The sequence below is a fragment of the Salmo trutta genome, chromosome 23 (genome assembly GCF_901001165.1).
Source record: "Salmo trutta chromosome 23, fSalTru1.1, whole genome shotgun sequence".
Lineage (NCBI taxonomy): Eukaryota > Metazoa > Chordata > Actinopteri > Salmoniformes > Salmonidae > Salmo > Salmo trutta.
In genome coordinates, this window is record NC_042979.1 from 40088986 (window position 1) to 40115100 (window position 26115).

At 44.0% G+C, this 26115-nt stretch overlaps 1 protein-coding gene across 1 annotated transcript in view; it reads right to left on the reverse strand.

Moving 5' to 3' along the window:
* The window catches only part of megf10 (multiple EGF-like-domains 10), a 101091-nt gene that overhangs the window by 24196 nt on the left and 50780 nt on the right, over nucleotides 1-26115 (reverse strand). The window contains exons 6-9 of the mRNA XM_029710297.1: nucleotides 25194-25440; nucleotides 23474-23594; nucleotides 21453-21589; nucleotides 2322-2534 (exon numbers count right to left, since the gene is read on the reverse strand). Of these exons, the coding sequence (XP_029566157.1) occupies nucleotides 2322-2534; nucleotides 21453-21589; nucleotides 23474-23594; nucleotides 25194-25440 (718 nt within the window). The remainder of the gene's footprint in view (nucleotides 1-2321; nucleotides 2535-21452; nucleotides 21590-23473; nucleotides 23595-25193; nucleotides 25441-26115) is intronic.

Genomic DNA, 26115 nt, shown 5'->3' on the forward strand with positions numbered 1-26115 from the left:
TTCAAACCATAAAGTCATTGGTTCAAACATTTCTACTGGTACTGAACAGTAATAACACAATCTCATTTTCCAGCTTTGCATATAGGTAATTGTGTCAATATTTTTTTCTCTCCAAATAAATCAATTCCTCAGAGATCAAGTTCAAACCATACAGTCATTGGTTCAAACATTTATTTTGGTACTTAACACAACACTAATTAAACAGAATATCTCCAGAACTTTCTCCAAATGCCCTCACAGGAGTCATTAAACAATGTAACAGCCGGGGCGGGTTTGCTGCATGCACATGTGGCACAATACCGTTGTTGCCGTGGTACCTGTTTGAGTAGCAGCTGCTCCTACCTGACACAGCAGCCCCATTGAGACAGAGCAGAGCAGCTGTCCCCCCTCACAACACATGGAGCCTGCCAGCTGTGCCAGTTTGTCTAATACACAGGCAGTGGCACAATGGGGAACTGTCTGACTCCCCTCCGACCCACCCAGCCACCCGCCACACAGGCACGCACGCACGCACGCACGCACGCACGCACGCACGCACGCACGCACGCACGCACGCACGCACGCACGCACGCACACACACACACACACACACACACACACACACACACACACACACACACACACACACACACACACACACACACACACACACACACACACACACACACACACACACACACACACACACACACACACACACACACACACACACACACTTTGAGTGACCTCCAACGGTCTTGTTAAACTTTGAATCATTAATGTTACTGTAGTACAATCAATGTTCTGTGAGAGGTGTAGGGCTGAATACAACAATTCAATGTTCTGTGAGAGGTGTAGGGCTGAATACAACAATTCAATGTACTGTGAGAGGTGTAGGGCTGAATACAACAATTCAATGTTCTGTGAGAGGTGTAGGGCTGAATACAACAATTCAATGTTCTGTGAGAGGTGTAGGGCTGAATAAAACAATTCAATGTTCTGTGAGAGGTGTAGGGCTGAATACAACAATTCAATGTACTGTGAGAGGTGTAGGGCTGAATAAAACAATTCAATGTTCTGTGAGAGGTGTAGGGCTGAATAAAACAATTCAATGTTCTGTGAGAGGTGTAGGGCTGAATACAACAATTCAATGTACTGTGAGAGGTGTAGGGCTGAATAAAACAATTCAATGTTCTGTGAGAGGTGTAGGGCTGAATAAAACAATTCAATGTTCTGTGAGAGGTGTAGGGCTGAATAAAACAATTCAATGTACTGTGAGAGGTGTAGGGCTGAATACAACAATTCAATGTACTGTGAGAGGTGTAGGGCTGAATACAACAATTCAATGTTCTGTGAGAGGTGTAGGGCTGAATACAACAATTCAATGTTCTGTGAGAGGTGTAGGGCTGAATACAACAATTCAATGTTCTGTGAGAGGTGTAGGGCTGAATACAACAATTCAATGTTCTGTGAGAGGTGTAGGGCTGAATACAACAATTCAATGTTCTGTGAGAGGTGTAGGGCTGAATACAACAATTCAATGTTCTGTGAGAGGTGTAGGGCTGAATACAACAATTCAATGTACTGTGAGAGGTGTAGGGCTGAATACAACAATTCAATGTTCTGTGAGAGGTGTAGGGCTGAATACAACAATTCAATGACAGATCAATAATTCGGGTGGCTCAATTGGTGGAGCATGGTAATGGTTGTGAGTAGTGTAATTAGTACAAGGATAATTACATTATCCTCATGGGATGATCACCATTATAGATTAGAGCATGATTATAGAATGTCCATTCTAGAATGATCTCAGGGATAATTACATTATCCTTATAGGATGATCTCCATTATAGATTCGAGCATGATTATAGAATGTCCATTCTAGAATGATCTCAGGGATAATTAGATTATCCTTATAGGATGATCTCCATTATAGATTAGAGCATGATTATAGAATGTCCATTCTAGAATGATCTCAGGGATAATTACATTATCATTATAAATTAGAGCATGCTTATAGAATTAAGCAATAAGGCCCGGGGGGGTGTGGTATATGGCTAATATACCATGGCTAAGGGCTATTCTTTCGAGGGACACAACGCGGAGTGCGTGGATACAGCCCTTAGCCTTGGTATATTGCCCATATACCACAAACCCCTGAGGTGCCTTATTGCTATTATAAACTGGTTACCAAGGTAATTAGAGCAGTAAAAATAAATGTTCGAACCACCCAGTTTATAATGTTCATTCTAGAATGAGCTCAGGGATAATGTAATATACTGTATTGTGTTGTATGCACTGCAATGTATATTGTATCATATGTGCCAATGAGTGGGTATTACCTGCGTGTGTTCTCGGCGTGGCAGGGACACCTCTTGTCACACTTGAGACCATAGTGTCCCTCGGGACAGAGGCGCACCTCGCACATCTCCCCCGTGTAGCCCGGTTCACACAGACACGCGCCACTGATGTGGTAGCACTTGGCTCCGTTCTCACAGCGACACGTCTGGCGGCAGGATACGCCGAATGTACCCACCGGACACTCTTCCTGGCACCTGGGGAGAAGGGCGATGGGTCAATTCAATTCATTTCAAATAACTTTATTTTTCCTGTGAGGGAACTTCTTGACTACTGCTCAAGGCCAGGTTTAAGGATAGTGTCTCTGTACATACTGCAACATACTGCAAGTGGGGACATAATGTGACTAATACTGTGACACATTGCACCAAATGTGGATCTCCCGTTCGTCTACTGATCCTTCTACTGATCCTTTGGCCCTGTCCGGGGGTTTCATTGGATGGGGCCACAGTGTCTCCTGACCCCTCCTGTCTCAGCCTCCAGTATTTATGCTGCAGTAGTTTATGTGTCGGGGGGCTAGGGTCAGTCTGTCACATCTGGAGTATTTCTCTTGTCTTTTCCGGTGTCTTGTGTGAATTTAAATATGCTCTCTCTAATTCTCTCTTTCTCTCTTTCTTTCTTTCTCTCTCTCTCTAGGACCATGCCTCAGGACTACTGGCTTGATGACTCCTTGCTGTCCCCAGTCCACCTGGCCGTGCTGCTGCTCCAGTTCCAACTGTTCTGCCTGCGGCTATGGAACCCTGACCTGTTCACCGGACGTGCTACCTGTCCCAGACCTGCTGTCCCAGACCTGCTGGAACCCTGACCTGTTTACCGGACGTGCTACCTGTCCCAGACCTGCTGTTTTCAACTCTCTAGAGACAGCAGGAGCGGTAGAGATACTCTCAAAGATCGGCTATGAAAAAGCCAACTGACACTTACTCTTGTGTTACTGACTGGTTGCACCCTCGACAACTACTATGATTATTATTATTTGACCATGCTGGTCATTTATGAACATTTGAACATCTTGGCCATGTGCTGTTTTAATCTCCACCCGGCACAGCCAGAAGACGACTGGCCACCCCTCGTAGCCTGGTTCCTCTCTAGGTTTCTTCCTAGGTTTTGGCCTTTCTAGAGAGTTTTTCCTAGCCACCGTGCTTCTACACCTGCATTGCTTGCTGTTTGGGGTTTTAGGCTGGGTTTCTGTACAGCACTTTGAGATATCAGCTGATGTAAGAAGGGCTATATAAATACATTTGATTTGATTTGATTCAGTATGTCATTTTCGCGCCATTCTACATGTAAAACCGGTTTGCAAGTAGTCTCTGCAGGCAAACGCTATTGGTGTGTTCAAGCCCATACAGATCTATGATCTTAATTTGGTCACTATTTTGTTGCTGAGAATTTTCCTGCACAGCAGGAAATGCAAACTTGTAGTGTAGTTGAGTTTTAAAAAGTTTGTAATTTCCACTTTCAAAAATTCAGACCTGATTTTCCCTAACGGAAAATGTACAAACCTCTACAAACATGTCCATTAATTATAATCCACATAATAATTCACATTTCCTGTTGCTCCAGGATAATATTTTTCCTGCTGTAGCAAACTGGCTCAAATTAAGATCCTACACCTGTATAGGCAGGTATAGTTTAACAGGGAGAACTAGAACATTAGCAAAGAAAAAACATGGCCTCCTGAGTGACACAGCGGTCTAAGGAACTGCATCGCAGTCCTAGAGGGGTTACTACAGACCCAGGTTCATTCCCGGTCTGTGCCACAACCGGCTGTGGCCGGGAGTCCCATAGGATGGCGCACAATTGGCCCAGCGTTGTACGAGTTAGGGGAGCGTTTGGTCGGGGGAGCTTTACTTGGCTCATCGCACTCTAGCAAATCCTTGTGGAGGGCCGGGTGCCTGCAGGCTGTCGCCAGTTGAACGGTGTTTCCTCAGACACATTGGTGCGGCTGGCTTCCAGGTTAAGCTGGGGAGTGTTAAAGTTCCCGGTTAGGCGGGTCATGCTTCAAGGACGCATGACTCCACCTTCGCCTCTCGTGAGCCCTTTGAGGAGTTGCAGCGATGAGACAAGATCGAAATTGGGGAGAAAAAGGGGGTAAAATACAAAAAATAGAGAGAGAGAAAAAACACTACACAGTAAGACACACTTACATTCTGAAAATGACCCGTTGTGCATATTGTTCTCATATTTCTAAAGACGCTTCAACTTTCCAGGAAGAGCAGTCATTACAGGAGCAACAGTGTTCAGCAATTGGGCCTAATTGCTATGAAAAGCAGGCGATTTGTAAACACACTGTTTAAAATCCAGTATCATAGGTATCTGGGACCAACCACTGATTATAGATATTGGTAAGAAAATCAAGCTTTGTTTATGACATAGGTGGCCAGCAGGTATGCTGAAAGAATGTTGCAATAGCACAATATCAGGGAGAGGAGAATGGATAGATTCAAGGTCAGAAAGGACACATATGGAAACCAGCTGAGAACAACTGAACGGAACTGTTTTTGACACTTGAATTCATATGGAATGTGACACATGAATCCCACTAACAGCACTACTTCTGTCTTACTACTTTCCAGATTATTCTAAAGGGACCACTGCATACTATATATTTTTAAACTTATTTTAATTATTTACTTACTTTCTCTCTCTCTCTCTCTCTCGCTATCTCCTTATTTCATTCCTTATTAAAGCATGATTTGTGTGTGTGTGTTGTTTTTGTGAGTCAGACCGAAGCTGTTTGCACACACACACACAAACACACACACACACGCACACGCGCACGCACACGCGCACGCACGCACGCACGCACGCACACACATAAACACACATACACACGTACGCACACACAGCCCCAAATCCCAAGTAACATCATAATATACTGAAAATTCCTTTTACAACACAGAGGACACCAGCTTGCCTAACAAAATCCCCAAATTTCCTTCCATTCCCAAGTCATATCCATAATATCATTCCCACATTCCACCACCATTGGCTAAGTGAGCAGACTGTGCACTGGTCTCCTTCATTTCCAGTTGTTGATATCCCTCTATCTCCCTAGGGGACTGGGTACTACGCTATACCCTCTCAACCCTATCTATCTCACTCAGGGAAGCTAAGGGGCAATCTTAGCAAAGTTAGCATTCTCTAGTGCTAGCAGCCTTAATGGTCTTAGCAGTGTTAGCGTCCCCCCCCCACCACTCATAATGCATGGAGCTGTCACGCTAAACGGGATTCAAAGCATGCCGATAGGACACGCTCATTCATTTGCCCGACAGATGGCGTGTGTCAAAGATATGAAGTCACAAAGCAACAGCAACTACTGTACAACACTAGGGGCAGCTGAGAGGATTGTGTGGAAGACACATGGGAACTAACTTAACTTTATATGAAGTGTCCTGTTGATGGTATGCTACAGGGTAAACCCAAGAAAGCACCCTGGTATTAGTATAATATACTGTATAAGTGCATAATATCTTTAACTCTGCGTTGTTGGAAAAGGACCCATCAGTAAGCATTTCACTGTTAGTCTACACCTGTTGTTTACCAAGCATGTGACCAACAACAATGCTCTAGTGAGACTGGGAACTAAGTTACTAACTGTTCACTTTACATGAAGTGTCCTGTTTGTGCTATGCTACAGGATAAACCAAACAATGCACCCTAGTGTCGTCTATACTGTAAGTTAATCAAGTGTATACTGTACTGTTGGGAATAAGGGGCCATATGGGGTCAATTACTGTGAGACGTGGTAAACGTTACCCTCCCACACCAGAGGAGGCTGGTGGGCCGGAGATATAGAAGGACACGCTCATACAAACGGCTGGGATGGATTAGATGCTAAGGTATCAATCACGTTTCCATGGTTTCCATGGTCTACACATGGTTTCCATGGTCTACACATGGTTTCCATGGTCTACATGGTTTCCATGGTTTCCATGGTCTACACATGGTTTCCATGGACTACACATGGTTTCCATGGTCTACACATGGTTTCCATGGTTTCCATAGTCTACATGGTTTCCATGGTTTTCATGGTTTCCATGGTTTCCATAGTCTACATGGTTTCCATGGTCTACACATGGTTTCCATGGTCTACACATGGTTTCCATATGGTTTCCATGGTCTACATGGTTTCCATGGTCTACACATTGTTTCTATGGTCTACATCTTTTCCATGGTTTCCACGGTCTACATGTTTCCATGGTCAACATGGTTTCCATTGTCTACATGGTTTCCATGGTCTACATGGTTTCCATGGCCTACACATTGTTTCCATGGTCTACATGGTTTCCATGGTCTACACACAGTTTCCATGGTCTACACACAGTTTCCATCGTCTATACATGGTTTTCATTGTCTACACATAGTTTCCATGATCTACACATGGTTTCCATCGTCTATACATGGTTTCCATGGTCTACACATGGTTTCCATGGTCTACATATTTACCATGGTTTCCACAGTCTACATGGTTTCCATGGTCTACATGTTTCCATGGTCTACATGGTTTCCATGGTCTACACACAGTTTCCATCGTCTATACATGGTTTTCATTGTCTACACATAGTTTCCATGATCTACACATGGTTTCCATGGTCTACACATGGTTTCCATGGTCTACATATTTCTCCATGGTTTCCACGGTCTACATGTTTTCATGGTCTACATGGTTTCCATGTTCTACATGTTTCCATGGTCTACATGGTTTCCATTGTCTACATGGTTTCCATGGTCTACACATGGTTTCCATGGTCTACACATGGTTTCCATCGTCTATACATGGTTTCCATGGTCTACACATGGTTTAAATGGTCTACATGGTTTCCATGGTCAAAACATGGTTTCCATGGTCTACACATGGTCTACACATGGTTTCCATGGTCTACATGGTTTCCATGGTCTACATGGTCTACATTGTCTTCATGGTTTCCATGGTCTACACATGGTTTCCATGGTCTACATGGTTTGCATTGTCTACACATGGTTTCCATTGTCTACATATGGTTTCCATGGTCTACACATGGTTTCCATATGGTTTCCATGGTCTACATGGTTTCCATGGTCTACATCTTGTCCATGGTTTCCACGGTCTACATGTTTCCATGGTCAACATGGTTTCCATGGTCTACATGTTTCCATGGTCTACATGGTTTCCATCGTCTATACATGGTTTCCATATGGTTTCCATGGTCTACATGGTTTCCATGGTCTACACATTGTTTCTATGGTCAACATCTTGTCCATGGTTTCCACGGTCTACATGTTTCCATGGTCTACATGGTTTCCATGGTCTACATGTTTCCATTGTCTACATGGTTTCCATGGTCTACATGGTTTCCATGGTCTACACATTGTTTCCATGGTCTCCATATTTTCAATGGTTTCCACAGTCTACATGGTTTCCATGGTCTACATGTTTCCTTGGTCTACATGGTTTCCATTGTCTACATGGTTTCCATTGTCTACATTGTGTCCATGGTCTACATGTTTCCATGGTCTACATGGTTTCCATGGATTCCATGTTTCCATGGTCTACATGGTTTCCATGGATTCCATGTTTCCATGGTCTACATGGTTTCTATGGTCTACATGTTTCCATTGTCTACATGGTTTCCATGGTCTACATGGTTTCCATGGTCTACACATTGTTTCCATGTTCTACATATTTTCCATGGTTTCCACGGTCTACATGTTTCCATGGTCAACATGGTTTCCATGGTCTACATGGTTTCCATGGTCTACACATTGTTTCTATGGTCTCCATATTTTCAATGGTTTCCACAGTCTACATTGTTTCCATGGTCTACATGTTTCCTTGGTCTACATGGTTTCCATTGTCTACATGGTTTCCATCGTCTATACATGGTTTCCATGGTCTAAACATGGTTTCAATGGATTCCATGTTTCCATGGTCTACACATAGTTTCCATGGTCTACACATGGTTTCCATCGTCTATACATGGTTTCCATGGTCTACACATGGTTTAAATGGTCTACATGGTTTCCATGGTCAAAACATGGTTTCCATGTTTCCATGGTCTACACATGGTCTACACATGGTTTCCATGGTCTACATGGTTTCCATGGTCTACATGGTCTACATTGTCTTCATGGTTTCCATGGTCTACACATGGTTTCCATGGTCTACATGGTTTGCATTGTCTACAAATGGTTTCCATTGTCTACATATGGTTTCCATGGTCTACACATGGTTTCCATATGGTTTCCATGGTCTACATGGTTTCCATGGTCTACATCTTGTCCATGGTTTCCACGGTCTACATGTTTCCATGGTCAACATGGTTTCCATGGTCTACATGTTTCCATGGTCTACATGGTTTCCATTGTCTACATGGTTTCCATTGTCTACATGGTTTCCATGGTCTACACATGGCTACACATGGTTTCCATGTTCTACACATGGCTACACATGGTTTCCATGGTCTACATGGTTTCCATGGTCTACATGTTTCCTTGGTCTACATGGTTTCCATTGTCTACATGGTTTCCATTGTCTACATTGTGTCCATGGTCTACATGTTTCCATGGTCTACATGGTTTCCATGGATTCCATGTTTCCATGGTCTACATGGTTTCCATGGTCTACATGTTTCCATTGTCTACATGGTTTCCATGGTCTACATGGTTTCCATGGTCTACACATTGTTTCCATGTTCTACATATTTTCCATGGTTTCCACGGTCTACATGTTTCCATGGTCAACATGGTTTCCATGGTCTACATGGTTTCCATGGTCTACACTACACATTGTTTCCATGGTCTCCATATTTTCAATGGTTTCCACAGTCTACATTGTTTCCATGGTCTACATGTTTCCTTGGTCTACATGGTTTCCATTGTCTACATGGTTTCCATCGTCTATACATGGTTTCCATGGTCTAAACATGGTTTCAATGGATTCCATGTTTCCATGGTCTACACATGGTTTCCATGGTCTACATGGTCTCCATTGTCTACATGGTTTCCATTGTCTACATGGTTTCCATTGTCTACATGGTTTCCAAGGTTTCCATGGTCTACATGGTTTCCATTGTCTACACATGGTTTCCATGGTCTACATGGTTTCCATTGTCTACATGGTTTCCATGGTCTACACATGGTTTCTATGGTCTACACATGGTTTCTATGGTCTATACATGGTTTCCATGGTCTACATGGTTTCCATGGTCTACATGGTTTCCATGGTCTACATGGTTTCCATTGTCTACATGGTTTCCATGGTCTACACATGGTTTCTATGGTCTACACATGGTTTCCATGGTCTACATGGTTTCCATGGTCTACATGGTTTCCATTGTCTACATGGTTTCCATTGTCTACATGGTTTCCATGGCTTGCATGGCTTGCATGGTTTCCATGGTTTCCTTTGTCAACATGGTTTCCAAGGTTTCCATGGTCTACATGGTTTCCATTGTCTACACATGGTTTCCATGGTCTAAACATGGTTTCCATGGATTCCATGTTTCCATGGTCTACACATGGTTTCCATGGTCTACCTGGTCTCCATTGTCTACATGGTTTCCATTGTCTACATGGTTTCCATTGTCTACATGGTTTCCATGGTTTCCATTGTCTACATGGTTTCCATGGTTTCCATAGTCTACATGGTTTCCATTGTCTACACCCGGTTTCCATGGTCTACACATGGTTTCCAAGGTCTACATGGTTTCCATGGTCTAGACATGGTGCCCATGTTTCCTTGGTCTACATGGTTTCCATGGTCTACACATGGTTTCCATGGTCTACACATGGTTTCCATTGTCTATATATGGTTTCCATGGTCTACACATGGTTGCCATGGTCTACATGTTTCCATGGTTGCCATGGTCTACATGGTTTGCATTGTCTACACATGGTTTCCATGGTATACAAATGGTTTCCATGGTCTACATGGTTTCCATGGTCTATATGTTTTCATTGTTTCCATGGTCTACATGTTTCCATGGTCTACACATGGTTTCCATGGTTCCATTGTCTACACATGGTTTCCATGGTCTACATGGTTTCCATGGTTTCCATTGTCTACACATGGTTTCCATGGTCTAAACATGGTTTCCATGGATTCCATGTTTCCATGGTCTACACATGGTTTCCATGGTCTACACATGGTTTCCTTGGTCTACATGGTTTCCATGGTCTACACATGGTTTCCATGGTCTACATGGTTTCCATGCATTTGATATCGTTCCATTTATTCCAGCACAGCCATTACGATGAGCCTGTCCTCTGATTTCTCCGCCGCACAGCCACTACTGTCCTACACAGCTGAATGGATGTAGCTCGACTGCTGTGCTGAAATCTGATAAAAGTATAGGAGCTTACAGTCGTGGCCAAAGGTTTTGAGAATGACACAAATACTAATTTTCACAAAGTCTGCTGCCTCAGTGTCTTTAGATATTTTTGTCAGATGTTACTATGGAATACTGAAGTATAATTACAAGCATTTCATAAGTGTCAAAGGCTTTTATTGACAATTACATGAAGTTGATGCAAAGAGTTAATATTTGCAGTGTTGACCCTTCTTTTTCAAGACCTCTGCAATCCGCCCTGGCATGCTGTCAATTAACTTCTGGGCCACATCCTGACTGATGGCATCCCATTCTTGCATAATCAATGCTTGGAGTTTGTCCGAATTTGTGGGTTTTTGTTTGTCCACCCGCCTCTTGAGGATTGACCACAAATTCTCAATGGGATTAAGGTCTGGGGAGTTTCCTCGCCATGGACCCAAAATATCGATGTTTTGTTCCCCGAGCCACTTAGCTTTCACCTTTGCCTTATGGCATGGTGCTCCATCATGCTGGAAAAGGCATTGTTCGTCACCATACTGTTCCTGGATGGTTGGGAGAAGTTGCTCTCGGAGGATGTGTTGGTACCATTCTTTATTCATGGCTGTGTTCTTAGGCACAACTGTGAGTGAGCCCACTCCCTTGGCTGAGAAGCAAGGGAGTGGGCTCACTCACAGTTGTGCCTAAGAACACAGCCATGAATAAAGAATGGTCTTAGGATGCTTTACTGTTGGCATGACACAGGACTGATGGTAGCGCTCATCTTGTCTTCTCCGGACAAGCTTTTTTCCGGATGCCCCAAACAATCGGAAAGGGGATTCATCAGAGAAAATGACTTTACCCCAGTCCTCAGCAGTCCAATCCCTGTACCTTTTGTATAATATCAGTCTGTGCCTGATGTTTTTCCTGGAGAGAAGTGGCTTCTTTGCTGCCCTTCTTGACACCAGACCATCCTCCAAAAGTCTTCGCCTCACTGCGCTTGCAGATGCACTCACACCTGCCTGCTGCCATTCCTGAGCAAGCTCTGTACTGGTGGTGCCCCGATCCCGCAGCTGAATCAACTTTAGGAGACGGTCCTGGCGCTTGCTGGACTTTCTTGGGCGCCCTGAAGCCTTCTTCACAACAATTGAACCGCTCTCCTTGAAGTTCTTGATGATCTGATAAATGGTTGATTTAGGTGCAATCTTACTGGCAGAAATATCCTTGCCTGTGAAGCCCTTTTTGTGCAAAGCAATGATGGCGGCACGTGTTTCCTTGCAGGTAACCATGGTTGACAGAGGAAGAACAATGATTCCAAGCACCACCCTCCTTTTGAAGCTTCCAGTCTGTTATTCCAACTCAATCAGCATGACAGAGTGATCTCCAGCCTTGTCCTAGTCAACACTCACACCTGTGTTAACGAAAGAATCACTGACATGATGCCAGCTGGTCCTTTTGTGGCAGGGCTGAAATGCAGTGGAAATGTTTTTGGGGGATTCAGTTCATTTGCATGGCAAACAGGGACTTTGCAATTAATTGCAATTCATCTGATCACTCTTCATAACATTCTGGAGTATATGCAAATTGCCATCATACAAACTGAGGCAGCAGACTTTGTGAAAATTAATATTTGTGTCATTCTCAAAACTTTTGGCCACGACTGTATACTTAATGGAATTTACTATTGCAATACTACAGACAGTGGACCTGCCGAGTCACTAGACGCACTCACTTAACTCCCCAAAATAACACACACATCGCCTCATCCCTCCCTACCTCCCTCCCCACCCACCCGACCATTAACATTACATTGACATTTTATTTTTTTAGCAGACGCTCTCATCCAGAACGACTTAGTTAGTTTATTAATCTTAAGATACCCTAGCCAGATGTGTGTAGAGCCCTCCTGAGTTGACAAACACACACACACACACACACACACACACACACACACACACACGTACACACGTACACACGTACACACAAACAATACCCATCCATCCCCTTTACCCCAAAACACTACCCTACCATCCATCACTGAACTGGGTTTCCAGCCCTCCATCATTGAACTAGCGTGGTCTACTCTGGGTTTCCAGCCCTCCATCATTGAACTAGCGTTGTCTACTCTGGGTTTCCAGCCCTCCATCATTGAACTAGCGTGGTCTACTCTGGGTTTCCAGCCCTCCATCATTGAACTAGCGTGGTCTACTCTGGGTTTCCAGCCCTCCATCATTGAACTAGCGTGGTCTACTCTGGGTTTCCAGCCCTCCATCATTGAACTAGCGTGGTCTACTCTGGGTTTCCAGCCCTCCATCATTGAACTAGCGTGGTCTACTCTGGGTTTCCAGCCCTCTATCATTGAACTAGCGTTGTCTACTCTGGGTTTCCAGCTCTCTATCATTGAACTAGCGTGGTCTACTCTGGGTTTCCAGCCCTCCATCATTGAACTAGCGTTGTCTACTCTGGGTTTCCAGCCCTCCATCATTGAACTAGCGTGGTCTACTCTGGGTTTCCAGCCCTCTATCATTGAACTAGCGTGGTCTACTCTGGGTTTCCAGCCCTCTATCATTGAACTAGCATGGTCTACTCTGGGTTTACAGCCCTCCATCATTGAACTAGCGTGGTCTACTCTGGGTTTCCAGCCGTCTATCATTGAACTAGCGTGGTCTACTCTGGGTTTCCAGCCCTCCATCATTGAACTAGCGTGGTCTACTCTGGGTTTCCAGCCCTCTATCATTGAACTAGCGTGGTCTACTCTGGGTTTCCAGCCCTCTATCATTGAACTAGCGTTGTCTACTCTGGGTTTCCAGCTCTCTATCATTGAACTAGCATGGCCTAGTCTGGGTTTCTAGCTCTCTATCATTGAACTAGCATGGCCTAGTCTGGGTTTCCAGCCCTCCATCATTGAACTAGCGTGGTCTACTCTGGGTTTCCAGCCCTCCATCATTGAACTAGCGTGGTCTACTCTGGATTTCCAGCCCTCTATCATTGAACTAGCGTTGTCTACTCTGGGTTTCCAGCTCTCTATCATTGAACTAGCATGGCCTAGTCTGGGTTTCCAGCTCTCTATCATTGAACTAGCGTGGCCTACTCTGGGTTTCCAGCCCTCCATCATTGAACTAGCGTGGTCTACTCTGGGTTTCCAGCCCTCCATCATTGAACTAGCGTGGTCTACTCTGGGTTTCCAGCCCTCTATCATTGAACTAGCGTGGTCTACTCTGGGTTTCCAGCCCTCTATCATTGAACTAGCGTGGTATACTCTGGGTTTCCAGCCCTCCATCATTGAACTAGCGTGGTCTACTCTGGGTTTCCAGCCCTCCATCATTGAACTAGCGTTGTCTACTCTGGGTTTCCAGCCCTCCATCATTGAACCAGGCTAGTCTGGGTTTCCAGCTCTCCATCATTGAACTAGCCTGGCCTAGTCTGGGTTTCCAGCAGGGTGTGGCTAGGCAGGCAGAACCACAGGCAGTGGCATGGTATACAGTACCGAGGTTTTGCCATGACGTCTGGTTTCCCTCAAACCCTTATTAACTCATAAAAGTGCACTTGCAGTGCTATTCCTGTAGGTTCACTGGGCTGGCTAAGTATATGGTGCGTCCCTCTCTGATAATGTTAATTATATGGACAAAGTCCTACTCTTTTGCAGGAACCAAAAAACTCTGATTGGAGCATGATTCATTGCTCTAAACTTTGAACTACACTCTTAGAAAAAAAGGTGATATCTAGAATGTAAAATAATTATTTGTATGTCTCTATAGGAGAACCCTTTGAAGAACCCTTTTGTGTTCCATGTAGGACCCTTTCCACAGAAGATTCTACGTGGAACCAAAAAGGGTTCTCCCTGGAACCAAAAATGGTTCTCCTATGGGGACAGCTGAAGAACTGTTTTGGAACCCTTTTTTTCTAAGAGTGTAGCTTGATTGAGCTTGCCTGGTACAATGGGAGCAACGGGAGCAATGGAATAGTCCCGAAAGTACAATCCACAGCCACCCATCTGGAACTCCAAACAGACTCGATCAAACGCTCAAAGCATTTAAAAGAAAACAAGTACTATTTCAACCCAGGTCTTCTGAGGTCACAGTTGCTTGTTTGCTTGTGTCCATACAAACATGCATAATTGTTGTGAAAGTACTAGCTAAGCACACTTTCCTCATAGTGCTTTCAAGGAAAAGAGGATACAAGGAAGATTTACTGTCCTAGACGGTTTGGCTCAAGTCCAGCTCTGGCAGAGCAATGGGAGGGTCTCTCTAAGGAAGAAACTGAAGAACAAAGAAAGTTTCCCACTCTAAATTACTCCCAGGATGCGTCCCAAATGGCACCCTGTTCCCTATATAATGAGCCCAATTGAAGCCCTGGTCAAAAGTTGTGCACTATAAAGGGAATAGGATGCCATTTGGGACGCATGACCAGTGCTTCATCCTCTTAGGAGGAGCCTACAGAAGCCTCAAGCGGCAGTAGTGCATGGGAGGGTCTCTCTTTCTATGAATTATATTTCTATGGTCTCTCCCCCACAGCTTCCTCAGGCATCCCAGGCCGCTGGCTGCAGCCAGCCTGACAAGAAGCAGACAGACCGCACGCATCATACTGTAGCCTATTGGTCTGGAAGAGATCCACACTCCTGTGATCACACACACACAGACACACATGTGCACACACACACAAATTCCCATTCACTTCCTTCCGCTCCCTTCATCCTCCCCGCAACCAGACTGTCCACACACACACGCAGGCACGCAGGCACGCACGCACGCACACACACACACACGCACGCACGCACGCACGCACAAATTCCCATTCACTTCCTTCCGCTCCCTTCATCCTCCCCGCAACCAGACTGTCCACACACACACACACACACACACACACACACACACACACACACACACACACACACACACACACACACACACACACACACACAAGCAGACATGTCAGGGTTCCCCAACTGGCGGCCAACAGATGATTTTATTTGGCCCCCAACTTTTCTGTGCAAAAAATAAACGTTTTTATTGTTGGACATAAAACACTGTAAAAAGGGGGACAGGGAGATGGGGTTTAGATCTGGGATAAGAGGAGGACAGGGAGATGGGGGACAGGGAGATGGGGGACAGGGAGATGGGGGACAGGGAGATGGAACTGGGATAAGGCTAGAAAGTTTTTCCAAATATCTTGTTGGTCATAAGGGTTGTTTTATTAGCTAAACCTTGCAATGCACAAACAACAAAATCATATACAGTGCACTCGGAAAGTATTCAGACCCCTTGACTTTTCCACATTTTGTTACGTTACAGCCTTATTGGATTAAATTGAATAAAGTAATTGTTTTCCTCACACAAAATACCCCATAATGACAAAGCAAAAACAGGTTTCTAGAAATGTTTGCAAATGTATTAAAAATAAATAACAGAAATACCTTATTTACATAAGCATTCAGACTCTTTGCTATGAGACTCAAAATTGAGCTCAAGTGCATCCTGTTTCCATTGATCATCCTTAAGATGTTTCTACAACTTGATTGGAGTCCACCTGTGCTAAATTCAATTGATTGGACATGATATGGAAAGGCACACACCTGTCTATATAAGGTCCCACAGTTGTCAGTGCATGTCAGAGCAAAAACAAGCCATGAGATCGTAGGAATTGTCCTGAGAGCTCCGAGACAGGATTGTGTCGAGGCACAGATCTGGGGAAGGGTAGCAAAACAGTTCTGCAGCATTGACGGTCCCCAAGAACACAGTGGCCGAAATGGAAGAAGTTTGGAACCACCAAGACTCTTCCTAGAGCTGTCCGCCTGGCCAAACTGAGCAATCAGGTGATAAGGGCCTTTGTTAGGATGGTGACCAAGAACCCGATGGTCACTCTGACAGAGCTCCAGAGTTCTTCTGTGGAGATTGGAGAACCTTCCAGAAGGACAACCATCTCTGCAGCACTCCACCAATCAGGCCTTTATGGTAGAGTGGCCAGACGGGGGCCACTCCTCAGTAAAATGCACATGACAACCCGCTTGGAGTTTGCCAAAAGGCACCTAAAGGACTCTCCGACCATGAGAAACACGATTCTCTGGTCTGATGAAACCAAGATTCAACTCTTTGGCCTGAATGCCAAGCGTCATGTCTGGAGAAAACCTGGCACCATCTGTATGATGAAGCATGGTGGTGTCAGCAGCAGGGACTGGGAGACTAGTCATGATCGAGGGAAAGATGAAGAGATCCTTAATGAAAACCTGCTCCAGAGCACTCAGGACCTCAAACTGGAGCGAAGGTTCACCTTCCAACAGGATAACGACCCTAAGCACACAGCCAAGACAACCCGGAGTGGCTTTGGGACGAGTCTCTGAATGTGGCCCAGCCAGAGTCTGGACTTGAACCTGATCGAAAATCTCTAGGGAGACCTGAAAATGGCTGTGCAGCGACGCTCCCCATCCAGCCTGACAGCGCTTGAGAGGATCTTTAGAGAAGAATGGGAGATATTCCCCAAATACAGGTGTGCCAAGCTTGTAGCGTCATACCCAAGAAGACTCGTGGCTGTAATCGCTGCCAAAGGTGCTTCAACAAAGTACTGAGAAAAGGGTCTGAAAACGTATTGAAATGTGACATTTCATTTTTTTTTTCTACATTTGCAAACATTTCTAAAAATCTGTTTTCGCTTCATCACTTTGGGGTATTGTGTGTAGATTGATGAGGAAAAAAACTATTGAATACATTTTAGAATAAGGCTGTGACGTAAGAAAATGTGGAAAAAGTCAAGGGGTCTGAATACTTTTCAAATGCACTGTATTTAGTAAGGAATTCCACTTGAAAAAGTGCTTTCTACTTACAGTATTGGGTGGATATTTTTGTAAACTTTTTACTGTACTGGTCCCCTACGTGAATTGAACCCACAATGCTGGCATTTCAAGCTTCTTGCTCTACCAACTGAGCCACACAGGATCCCCACTTGATATCGATTAGTGCATATATACAGTATATACACTACCGTTCAAAAGTTTGGGGTCACTTAGAAATGTCCTTGTTTTCCATGAAAACATACATGAAATGAGTTGCAAAATGAATAGGAAATATAGTCAAGACGTTGACACGGTTATAAATAATGATTTTTAATTGAAATAATTGTCCTTCAAACTTTGCTTTTGTCAAAGAATCCTCCATTTGCAGCAATTACAGCCTTACATACCTTTGGCATTCCAGTTGTCAATTTGTTGAGGTAATCTAAAGAGGTTTCATCTTCCACAAGTTGGATTGGCTTGATGGACACTTCTTACGTACCATACGGTCAAGCTGCTCCCACAACAGCTCAATAGAGTTGAGATCCGGTGACTGTGCTGGCCAGTCCATTATAGACAGAATACCAGCTGACTGCTTCTTCCTTAAATAGTTCTTGCATACAGTGGTTTGAAGCTGTGCTTTGGGTCATTGTCCTGTTGTAGCAGGAAATTGGCACCTATTAAGCGCCGTCCACAGGGTATGGCATGGCATTGAAAAATGGAGTGATAGCCTTCCTTCTTCAAGATCCCTTTTACCCTGTACAAATCTCCCACTTTACCACCACCAAAGCACCCCCATACCATCACATTGCCTCCTGTAACACTCTTCTTCGTCTGAAGATATAGAGAAGTCATCGTCGGAGAAAGTGGACCAATACGCAGCGGGGTTATGTGCACTCATCTTCTTTATTATAATCGGACAAGAAGGAGAACCAAAATAAACACGTACACAAAGAAACCACAATGACTATTCACAGGCTGGTAAGGCACAAGGCTATACCAGAACAATCTCCCACAAAGTACTGAACAAACACATACCTATATATAGGACTCTCAGAGGCAACTAGAAAACACCTGCCTCCAATTGAGAGTCCAACCCCAATTAACAAAACATAGAAATACAAAAGACTAGACAGAACATAGAAATACACTAACAAGGAAAAGTGCCCAAAAATCCCCGGAATACATAAATCAAATACCCTACTAAACAAACCACCACCCCGAACCACATAAAACAAATACCCTCTTGCCACGTCCTGACCAAACTACAATAACAAATAACCCCTATTACTGGTCAGGACGTGACACCTCCACCATGTTTGACAGATGGCGTCAAGCACTCCTCCAGCATCTTTTCATTCTTTCTGTCTCACAAATGTTCTTCTTTGTGATCCGAACACCTCAAACTTAGATTTGTCTGTCCATAACACCTTTTTCCAATCTACCACTATCTAGTGTCTGTGTTCTTTTGCCCATCTTAATCTTTTATTTTATTGGCCAGTCCGAAATATGGCTTTTTTTTTGCAAATCTGCTTAGAAGGCCAGCATCCCGGAGTCGCCTCTTCACTGTGGACGTTGAGACTGGTGTTTTGCAGGTACTATTTAATGAAGCTGCCAGTTGAGGACTTGTGAGGCGTCTGTTTCTCAAACTAGACACTCTAATGTACTTGTCCTCTTGCTCAGTTGTGCACCGGGGCCTCCCACTCCTCTTTCTATTCTGGTTAGAGCCAGTTTGCACTGTTCTATGAAGGGAGTAGTACACAGCGTTGTACGAGATCTTCAGTTTCTTGGCAATTTCACCCATGGAATAGCCTTAATTTCTCAGAACAAGAATACGAGTTTCAGGAGAAGATTCTTTGTTTCTGGCCATTTTGAGCCTGTAATCGAACCCACAAATGATGTTGATCCAGATACTCAACTAGTCTAAAGGAGGCCAGTTTTATTGCTTCTTTAATCAGAACAACAGTTTTCAGCTGTGCTAATATAATTGCAAAAGGGTTTTCTAATGATCAAGTAGCCTTTTAAAATGATAAACTTGGATTAGCTAACACAACGTGCCATTGGAACACAGGAGTGATGGTTGCTGATAATGGGCCTCTGTACGCCTATGTAGATATTCCATAACAAAATCAGCCATTTCCAGCTACAATAGTCATTTACAACATTAACAATGTCTGCACTGTATTTCTGATCAATTTGATGTTGTTTTAATGGACAAATAAATGTGCTTTTCTTCCAAAAACAAGGACATTTCGAAGTGACCCCAAACTTTTGAACGGTAGTGTATATTGTTATTTTTAAATCTCATGTATCAGGTTAATATTTGAAAATGGAAGTCCTGATAATAAATGTATCATATCTGATGATCCAATATCAAATTACATTACAGGTATGTTTGAGTTAAGTGCAATCTAGACTACTTTATTCCTTCATGTCATACTGTTGTTTGTACTCGATTTTACCCTTATTGCTAAAGACGGACAATATTACTGTTAGGTTGACTGGGATAACTTGTGCACCACATTTGTCCAGTGGGTATTTATATTTTTCCAAGCCCTATTAAGTACAGTTGGCATCACTAGTTAATTGCTTGGCCTTGCCTGCTGCTCTCTCTCCCTCTCTCCCTCTCTCCCTCTCTCCCTCTCTCTCTCCCTCTCTCCCTCCCTCTCTCCCTCCCTCTCTCTCTCCCTCTCTCTCTCCCTCTCTCCCTCCCTCCCTCTCTCCCTCTCTCCCTCCCTCCCTCCCTCCCTGACCTTGTTATTGGTCTGGAGGGATCAATGGGACAGCTACAGTAGCAACAGATGGTCTGCTATAGTTCCACTAACACATATAGACTTAATGTAGGTCAAAGATGACACTTACAATTGAATTCCAATTCAGCCATCGCTGACTAATGTATACAACCAAGGGATTACTTCTGCAGTGTTTGTTTATGACATTATCATTGTATGTGATAGCCTGCTGCCTGAATTTCAAATATATTCTGCTTTGCAAAAATTGTGAAATAGACATGAACAGATATCCATGGACTAGGCTAGGGTTAGGAGTTTTTCTTGACCACATGACTCGACTAGAATGACACTGACCTGGCAAAAGAGTGGATCCTAGACAAACTGCTTTACTGAGTTTGACTGAATTGGAGCCATTTAGTGTAATGGTATGTCATGGTATGTCATGGTATGTCATGTCAAAAGAATGTTCATTCTATTTCTTCCCTTTTGGGGGAGGTGAAGGGGAGGGTGATTCCTTTTGGGGGAGGTGAAGGGGAGGGTGATTCCTTTTGGGGGAGGTGAAGGGGAGGGTGATTCCTTTTGGGGGAGGTGAAGGGGAGGGTGATTCCTTTTGGGGGAGGTGAAGGGGAGGGTGATTCCTTTTGGGGGAGGTGAAGGGGAGGGTGATTCCTTTTGGGGGAGGTGAAGGGGAGGGTGATTCCTTTTGGGGGAGGTGAAGGGGAGGGTGATTCCTTTTGGGGGAGGTGAAGGGGAGGGTGATTCCTTTTGGGGGAGGAGAAGGGGAGGGTGATTCCTTTTGGGGGAGGTGAAGGGGAGGGTGATTCCTTTTGGGGGAGGTGAAGGGGAGGGTGATTCCTTTTGGGGGGGGTGAAGGGGAGGGTGATTCCTTTTGGGGGAGGTGAAGGGGAGGGTGATTCCTTTTGGGGGAGGTGAAGGGGAGGGTGATTCCTTTTGGGGGAGGTGAAGGGGAGGGTGATTCCTTTTGGGGGAGGGGAAGGGGAGGGTGATTCCTTTTGGGGGAGGTGAAGGGGAGGGTGATTCCTTTTGGGGGAGGAGAAGGGGAGGGTGATTCCTTTTGGGGGAGGTGAAGGGGAGGGTGATTCCTTTTGGGGGAGGTGAAGGGGAGGGTGATTCCTTTTGGGGGAGGTGAAGGGGAGGGTGATTCCTTTTGGGGGAGGTGAAGGGGAGGGTGATTCCTCAATCCAGGGTTTGTGTTTGTTATTTTACCTCAACTTTCTTACAATGTGAAATAAAATATTATAAATCAAGAAAAAAAAGCCTGTCATGTCATAGTTTGGCATGGCTCAGTTTGGTTTGGCCTGGTCCAGCCTGTCTTACCGTTCTCCGGTGTAGCCTGGACTGCACAGACACTGTCCGCTGGATGATACACACATCCCCCCGTTGTGACACTGACACTCCTGGGAACAGTTCCTCCCGAAGCGCCCCTCCGGACACGGCTGGCCACACACTGTACCCTAAACACACACAGAACATTGAATGTGTCAGCACAATATCAACATCCCAGAGTAAATACAATATGTAGGCCATCATATCAATATCCCATAACACATATCAATACATATGATGCAACAAGAGGATATGTACAATGTGGAGGCTGCTGAGGGGAGGACGGCTCATAATAATGGCTGGAACAGAGCGAATAAAACACATAGAAGCCATGTGTTTGATGTATTTGATACCATTCCACTGATTCCGCTCCAGCCATTATTATGAGCCGTCCTCCCCAATTAAGTTGCCACCAACCTCCGGTGATGGACATGGTGTCGTAGCTATCGACTCCTTGCAGTACCATTATATTATGACGTTATATTACTGTGAATGTCAATATGATAACCTGTTGGGGATAGGGGGCAGTATTTGCACGGCCGGATAAAAAACGTACCCGATTTAATCTGGTTACTACTCCTGCCCAGTAACTAGAATATGCATATAATTGTTTGATTTGGATAGAAAACACCCTAAAGTTTCTAAAACTGTTTGAATGGTGTCTGTGAGTATAACAGAACTCATTTGGCAGGCCAAAACCTGAGAAGATTCCAAACAGGAAGCGCTCTCTCTGACTACTTCTTGGCTTTCTTGATCATCTCTAACCAAATCAGGGGATCTCTGGCATAACGTGACATTTTCTAACGCTCCCATATGCTCTCAGAAGGCGCCAGAACGATGAATGGTGGCTTTGCAGGCCATGGCTGAAAAACATTAGCGCATTTGGATTATGGTCGATCTGAGGACAATGAGACTGGAGGCGCGTCCACGAGCCGACACCATGTTTACTTTCTCTCTCTTTGAACGAAAACAACGACTCCCGGTCGGAATATTATCGCTTTTTTCCGAGAAAAATAGCATAAAAATTGATTTTAAACAGCGGTTGACATGCTTCGAAGTACGGTAATGGAATATTTTGAATTTTTTTGTCACGAAACGTGTCGGGCGCATCACCCTTCTTTACCCTTCGGATAGTGTCTTGAACGCACGAACAAAACGCCGCTATTTGGATATAACTATGGATTATTTGGAACCAAACCAACATTTGTTATTGAAGTAGAAGTCCTGGGAGTGCATTCTGACGAAGAACAGCAAAGGTAATCAAACTTTTCTAATAGTAAATCGGAGTTTGGTGAGTACCACACTTGGTGGGTGTCAAAATAGCTAGCCTGTGATGGCCGGGCTATCTACTCAGAATATTACAAAATGTGCTTTCACCGAAAAGCTATTTTAAAATCGGACATAGCGAGTGCATAAAGGAGTTCTGTATCTATAATTCTTAAAATAATTGTTATGTTTTTTGTGAACGTTTATCGTGAGTAATTTAGTAAATTCACCGGAAGTGTTCGGTGGGAATGCTAGTCACATGCTAGTCACATGCTATGTAAAAAGCTGTTTTTTGATATAAATATGAACTTGATTGAACAAAACATGCATGTATTGTATAACATAATGTCCTAGGAGTGTCATCTGATGAAGATCATCAAAGGTTAGTGCTGCATTTAGCTGTGGTTTTGTTTTATGTGACATTATATGCTAGCTTGAAAAATGGGTGTCTGATTATTTCTGTCTGGGTACCCTGCTGACATAATCTAATGTTTTGCTTTCGTTGTAAAGCCTTTTTGAAATCGGACAGTGTGGTTAGATTAACGAGAGTCTTGTCTTTAAAATGGTGTAAAATAGTCATATGTTTAAGAAATTGAAGTAATAGCATTTCTAAGGTATTTGAATATCGCGCCACGGGATTACACTGGCTGTTGAGTAGGTGGGACGCTAGCCCATAGAGGATAACTCACAGTAATACACGTGACTATCAAACATAATTTATGTGTGTGTGCGTGTGTGTGTATTACCATCCATCCAGCGGGGCAGGAGCACTCTCCTGTGACATGGTGGCACACTCCTCCATTCTGGCAAGGGCATCTCTCCTCACACTGCTGTCCATGCTTCCCTGGTGGGCACAGGTCCTCACAACTATAGGACAAGAGGAGAAACATGAAATCAATCCTTACAGACTTAAAGAAATGACCGAGTCAGAAACAAAAAGGGACTAATTCATTAATTATAATACAAATTCTAAAATTATGTCTTTCACAAGAACATCTCTTTCAAACCCTTTTTTTGTCTTGAAGCACCCTAGCCACCATTGTCAGAAACTAACTAGTTTTAGAACACCTATTCATTCAAGGGTTTTTCTTTATTTTTACTATTTTCTACATTGTAGAATAATAGTGAAAACATCAAAACTATGAAATAACACATATGGAATCATGTAGTAACCAAAAGTGTTAAACATATATTTCAGATTCTTCAAATAGCCACCCTTTGCCTTGGTGACAGCTTTGCACCCTCTTGGCATTCTCTCAACCATCTTCATGAGGTAGTCACCTGGAATGCATTTCAATTAACAGGTGTGCATTATAAAAAGTTAATTTGTGGAGATTCTTTCCTTCTTAATGCGTTTGTGCCAATCAGTTGTGTTGTGACAAGGTGGGAGGGGGGTGTACAGAAGATAGCCCTATTTGGTAAAAGACCAAATCCATATGATGGCAAGAACAGCTCAAATAAGCAAAGAAAAACGACAGTCCACTCTTTGAAAGTTTCTTCAAGTGCAGTCGCAAAAACCATCAAGCGCTATGATGAAACTGGCTCTCATGAGGACCGCCACAGGAATGGAAGACCCAGAGTTACCTCTGCTGCAGAGGATGAGTTCATTAGAGTTACCAGCCTCAGAAATTGCAGCCCAAATAAATGCTTCACAGAGTTCAAGTAACAGACACATCTCAGCATCAACTGTTCAGAGGAGACTGTGTGAATCAGGCCTTCATGGTCGAATTGCTGAAAAGAAACCACTACTAAAGGACACCAATAATAAGAAGAGACTTGCTTGGGCTAAGAAACATGAGCAATGGACATTAGACCGGTGGAAATATGTCCTTTGGTCTGGAGTCTAAATTCGAGATTTGTGGTTCCAACCACCGTGTCTTTATGAGACGCTGTGTGGGTGAACGGATGATCTCCGCATTAGTTTTCCCCACTGTAAAGCATGGAGGAGGAGGTGTTACGGTGCAGGGGTGCTTTGCTGGTGACATCGTCTGTGATTTATTTAGAATTCAAGGCACACTTAACCAGCATGGCTACCACAGCATTCTGCAGCGATACGCCATCCCATCTGGTAAAGGCTATTTGACCAAGGAGAGTGATGTAGTGCTGCATCAGATGACCTGGCCTCCACAATCCCCTGACCTCAACCAAATTGAGATGGTTTGGGATGAGTCAGACCGCAGAGTGAAGGAAAAGCAGCCAACAAGTGCTCAGCATATGTGGGAACTCCTTCAAGACTGTGGATATTTGAAGAATCTCAAATATAAAATATTATATACACTTTTTTTGGTTACTACATGATTCCGTATGTGTTATTTCATAGTTTTGATATCTTTAGTATTATTCTACAATGTAGAAAATAGTACACATAAAGAAAAACCCTTTTGACTGGTAGTGTACATACAGTGTGAGTTTGTGTTTTTTTATATTTCTGAGTGCGTGCATGTGTGCGTGTCAATGATGACTCACAAAGCACCGGTGTATCCGGGTGAACACTTGCACTCCCCGGTCACGTGGTGGCACGCTGCTCCATTTTGGCACAGGCACTTCTGTTGGCACCCGTTGCCATAGGTGCCCGCCTCGCAGACCTCCTCGCAGCGCCAGCCCCTGTACCCGGGCTGGCAGATACAGGCGCCTGTGATGGGGTTACACAGTGCACTGTTCTGACACTGGCAGCGGTTACTGCAGTGGGGACCCCAGTGGTTGCTGTCACACGCTGAGAGAGAAATAAGAGAGAGAATGTAAGATTTAAAGTAGGAGATATAAAACGGGCTGATTTTAGCATTGTATTCAGTAAGTGAGTATGTTAGTTTGTAAGTATGTATTTTAGAAGAATGCTCAGAACATACTGTAAATATAGGACTTTAAAATCGACAAAAGCTCCTAATATCCAGGTCATTGAGGGATTCAAATACATCGAAAATGAGTTGACTGCTAAGAGACCACAAAACAAAGCCAGAAACCACCAGCCATCCACAACCTGTTCCTCAAGCTGATTTAATCAGAGCTTGTTTTGATTTATTACCTCACATTGAGGTCAATCATCTTTCCTTGCCAGTTGTGCGGTACTAGGATTTATTTCAGGCACACACCTGTTTTCAGTTTTGGACAGGCAGCTGTGCTGGAGGAGCACTTCACCAACAATCCCCTCAGCTAAAGCTATTGTAAACATCTGGGCCAAATGAAACCCTGCGCTTCATCGAGGTCTCTACGTTAAGTCACTTGACCAAAACAAACATACTGTCCCCAAATGAGTGTTGAGGTTGATAACTTTAGGTCATGTTTCACTAGTAACCCAGCAAGTTAACCATCTGTGGGGAAGGGGGATCCTACCAGCCTACCACACTCAAGACCGCTCCTATTAAAAGCTGAGTAGCTGAGTGGAGTCACA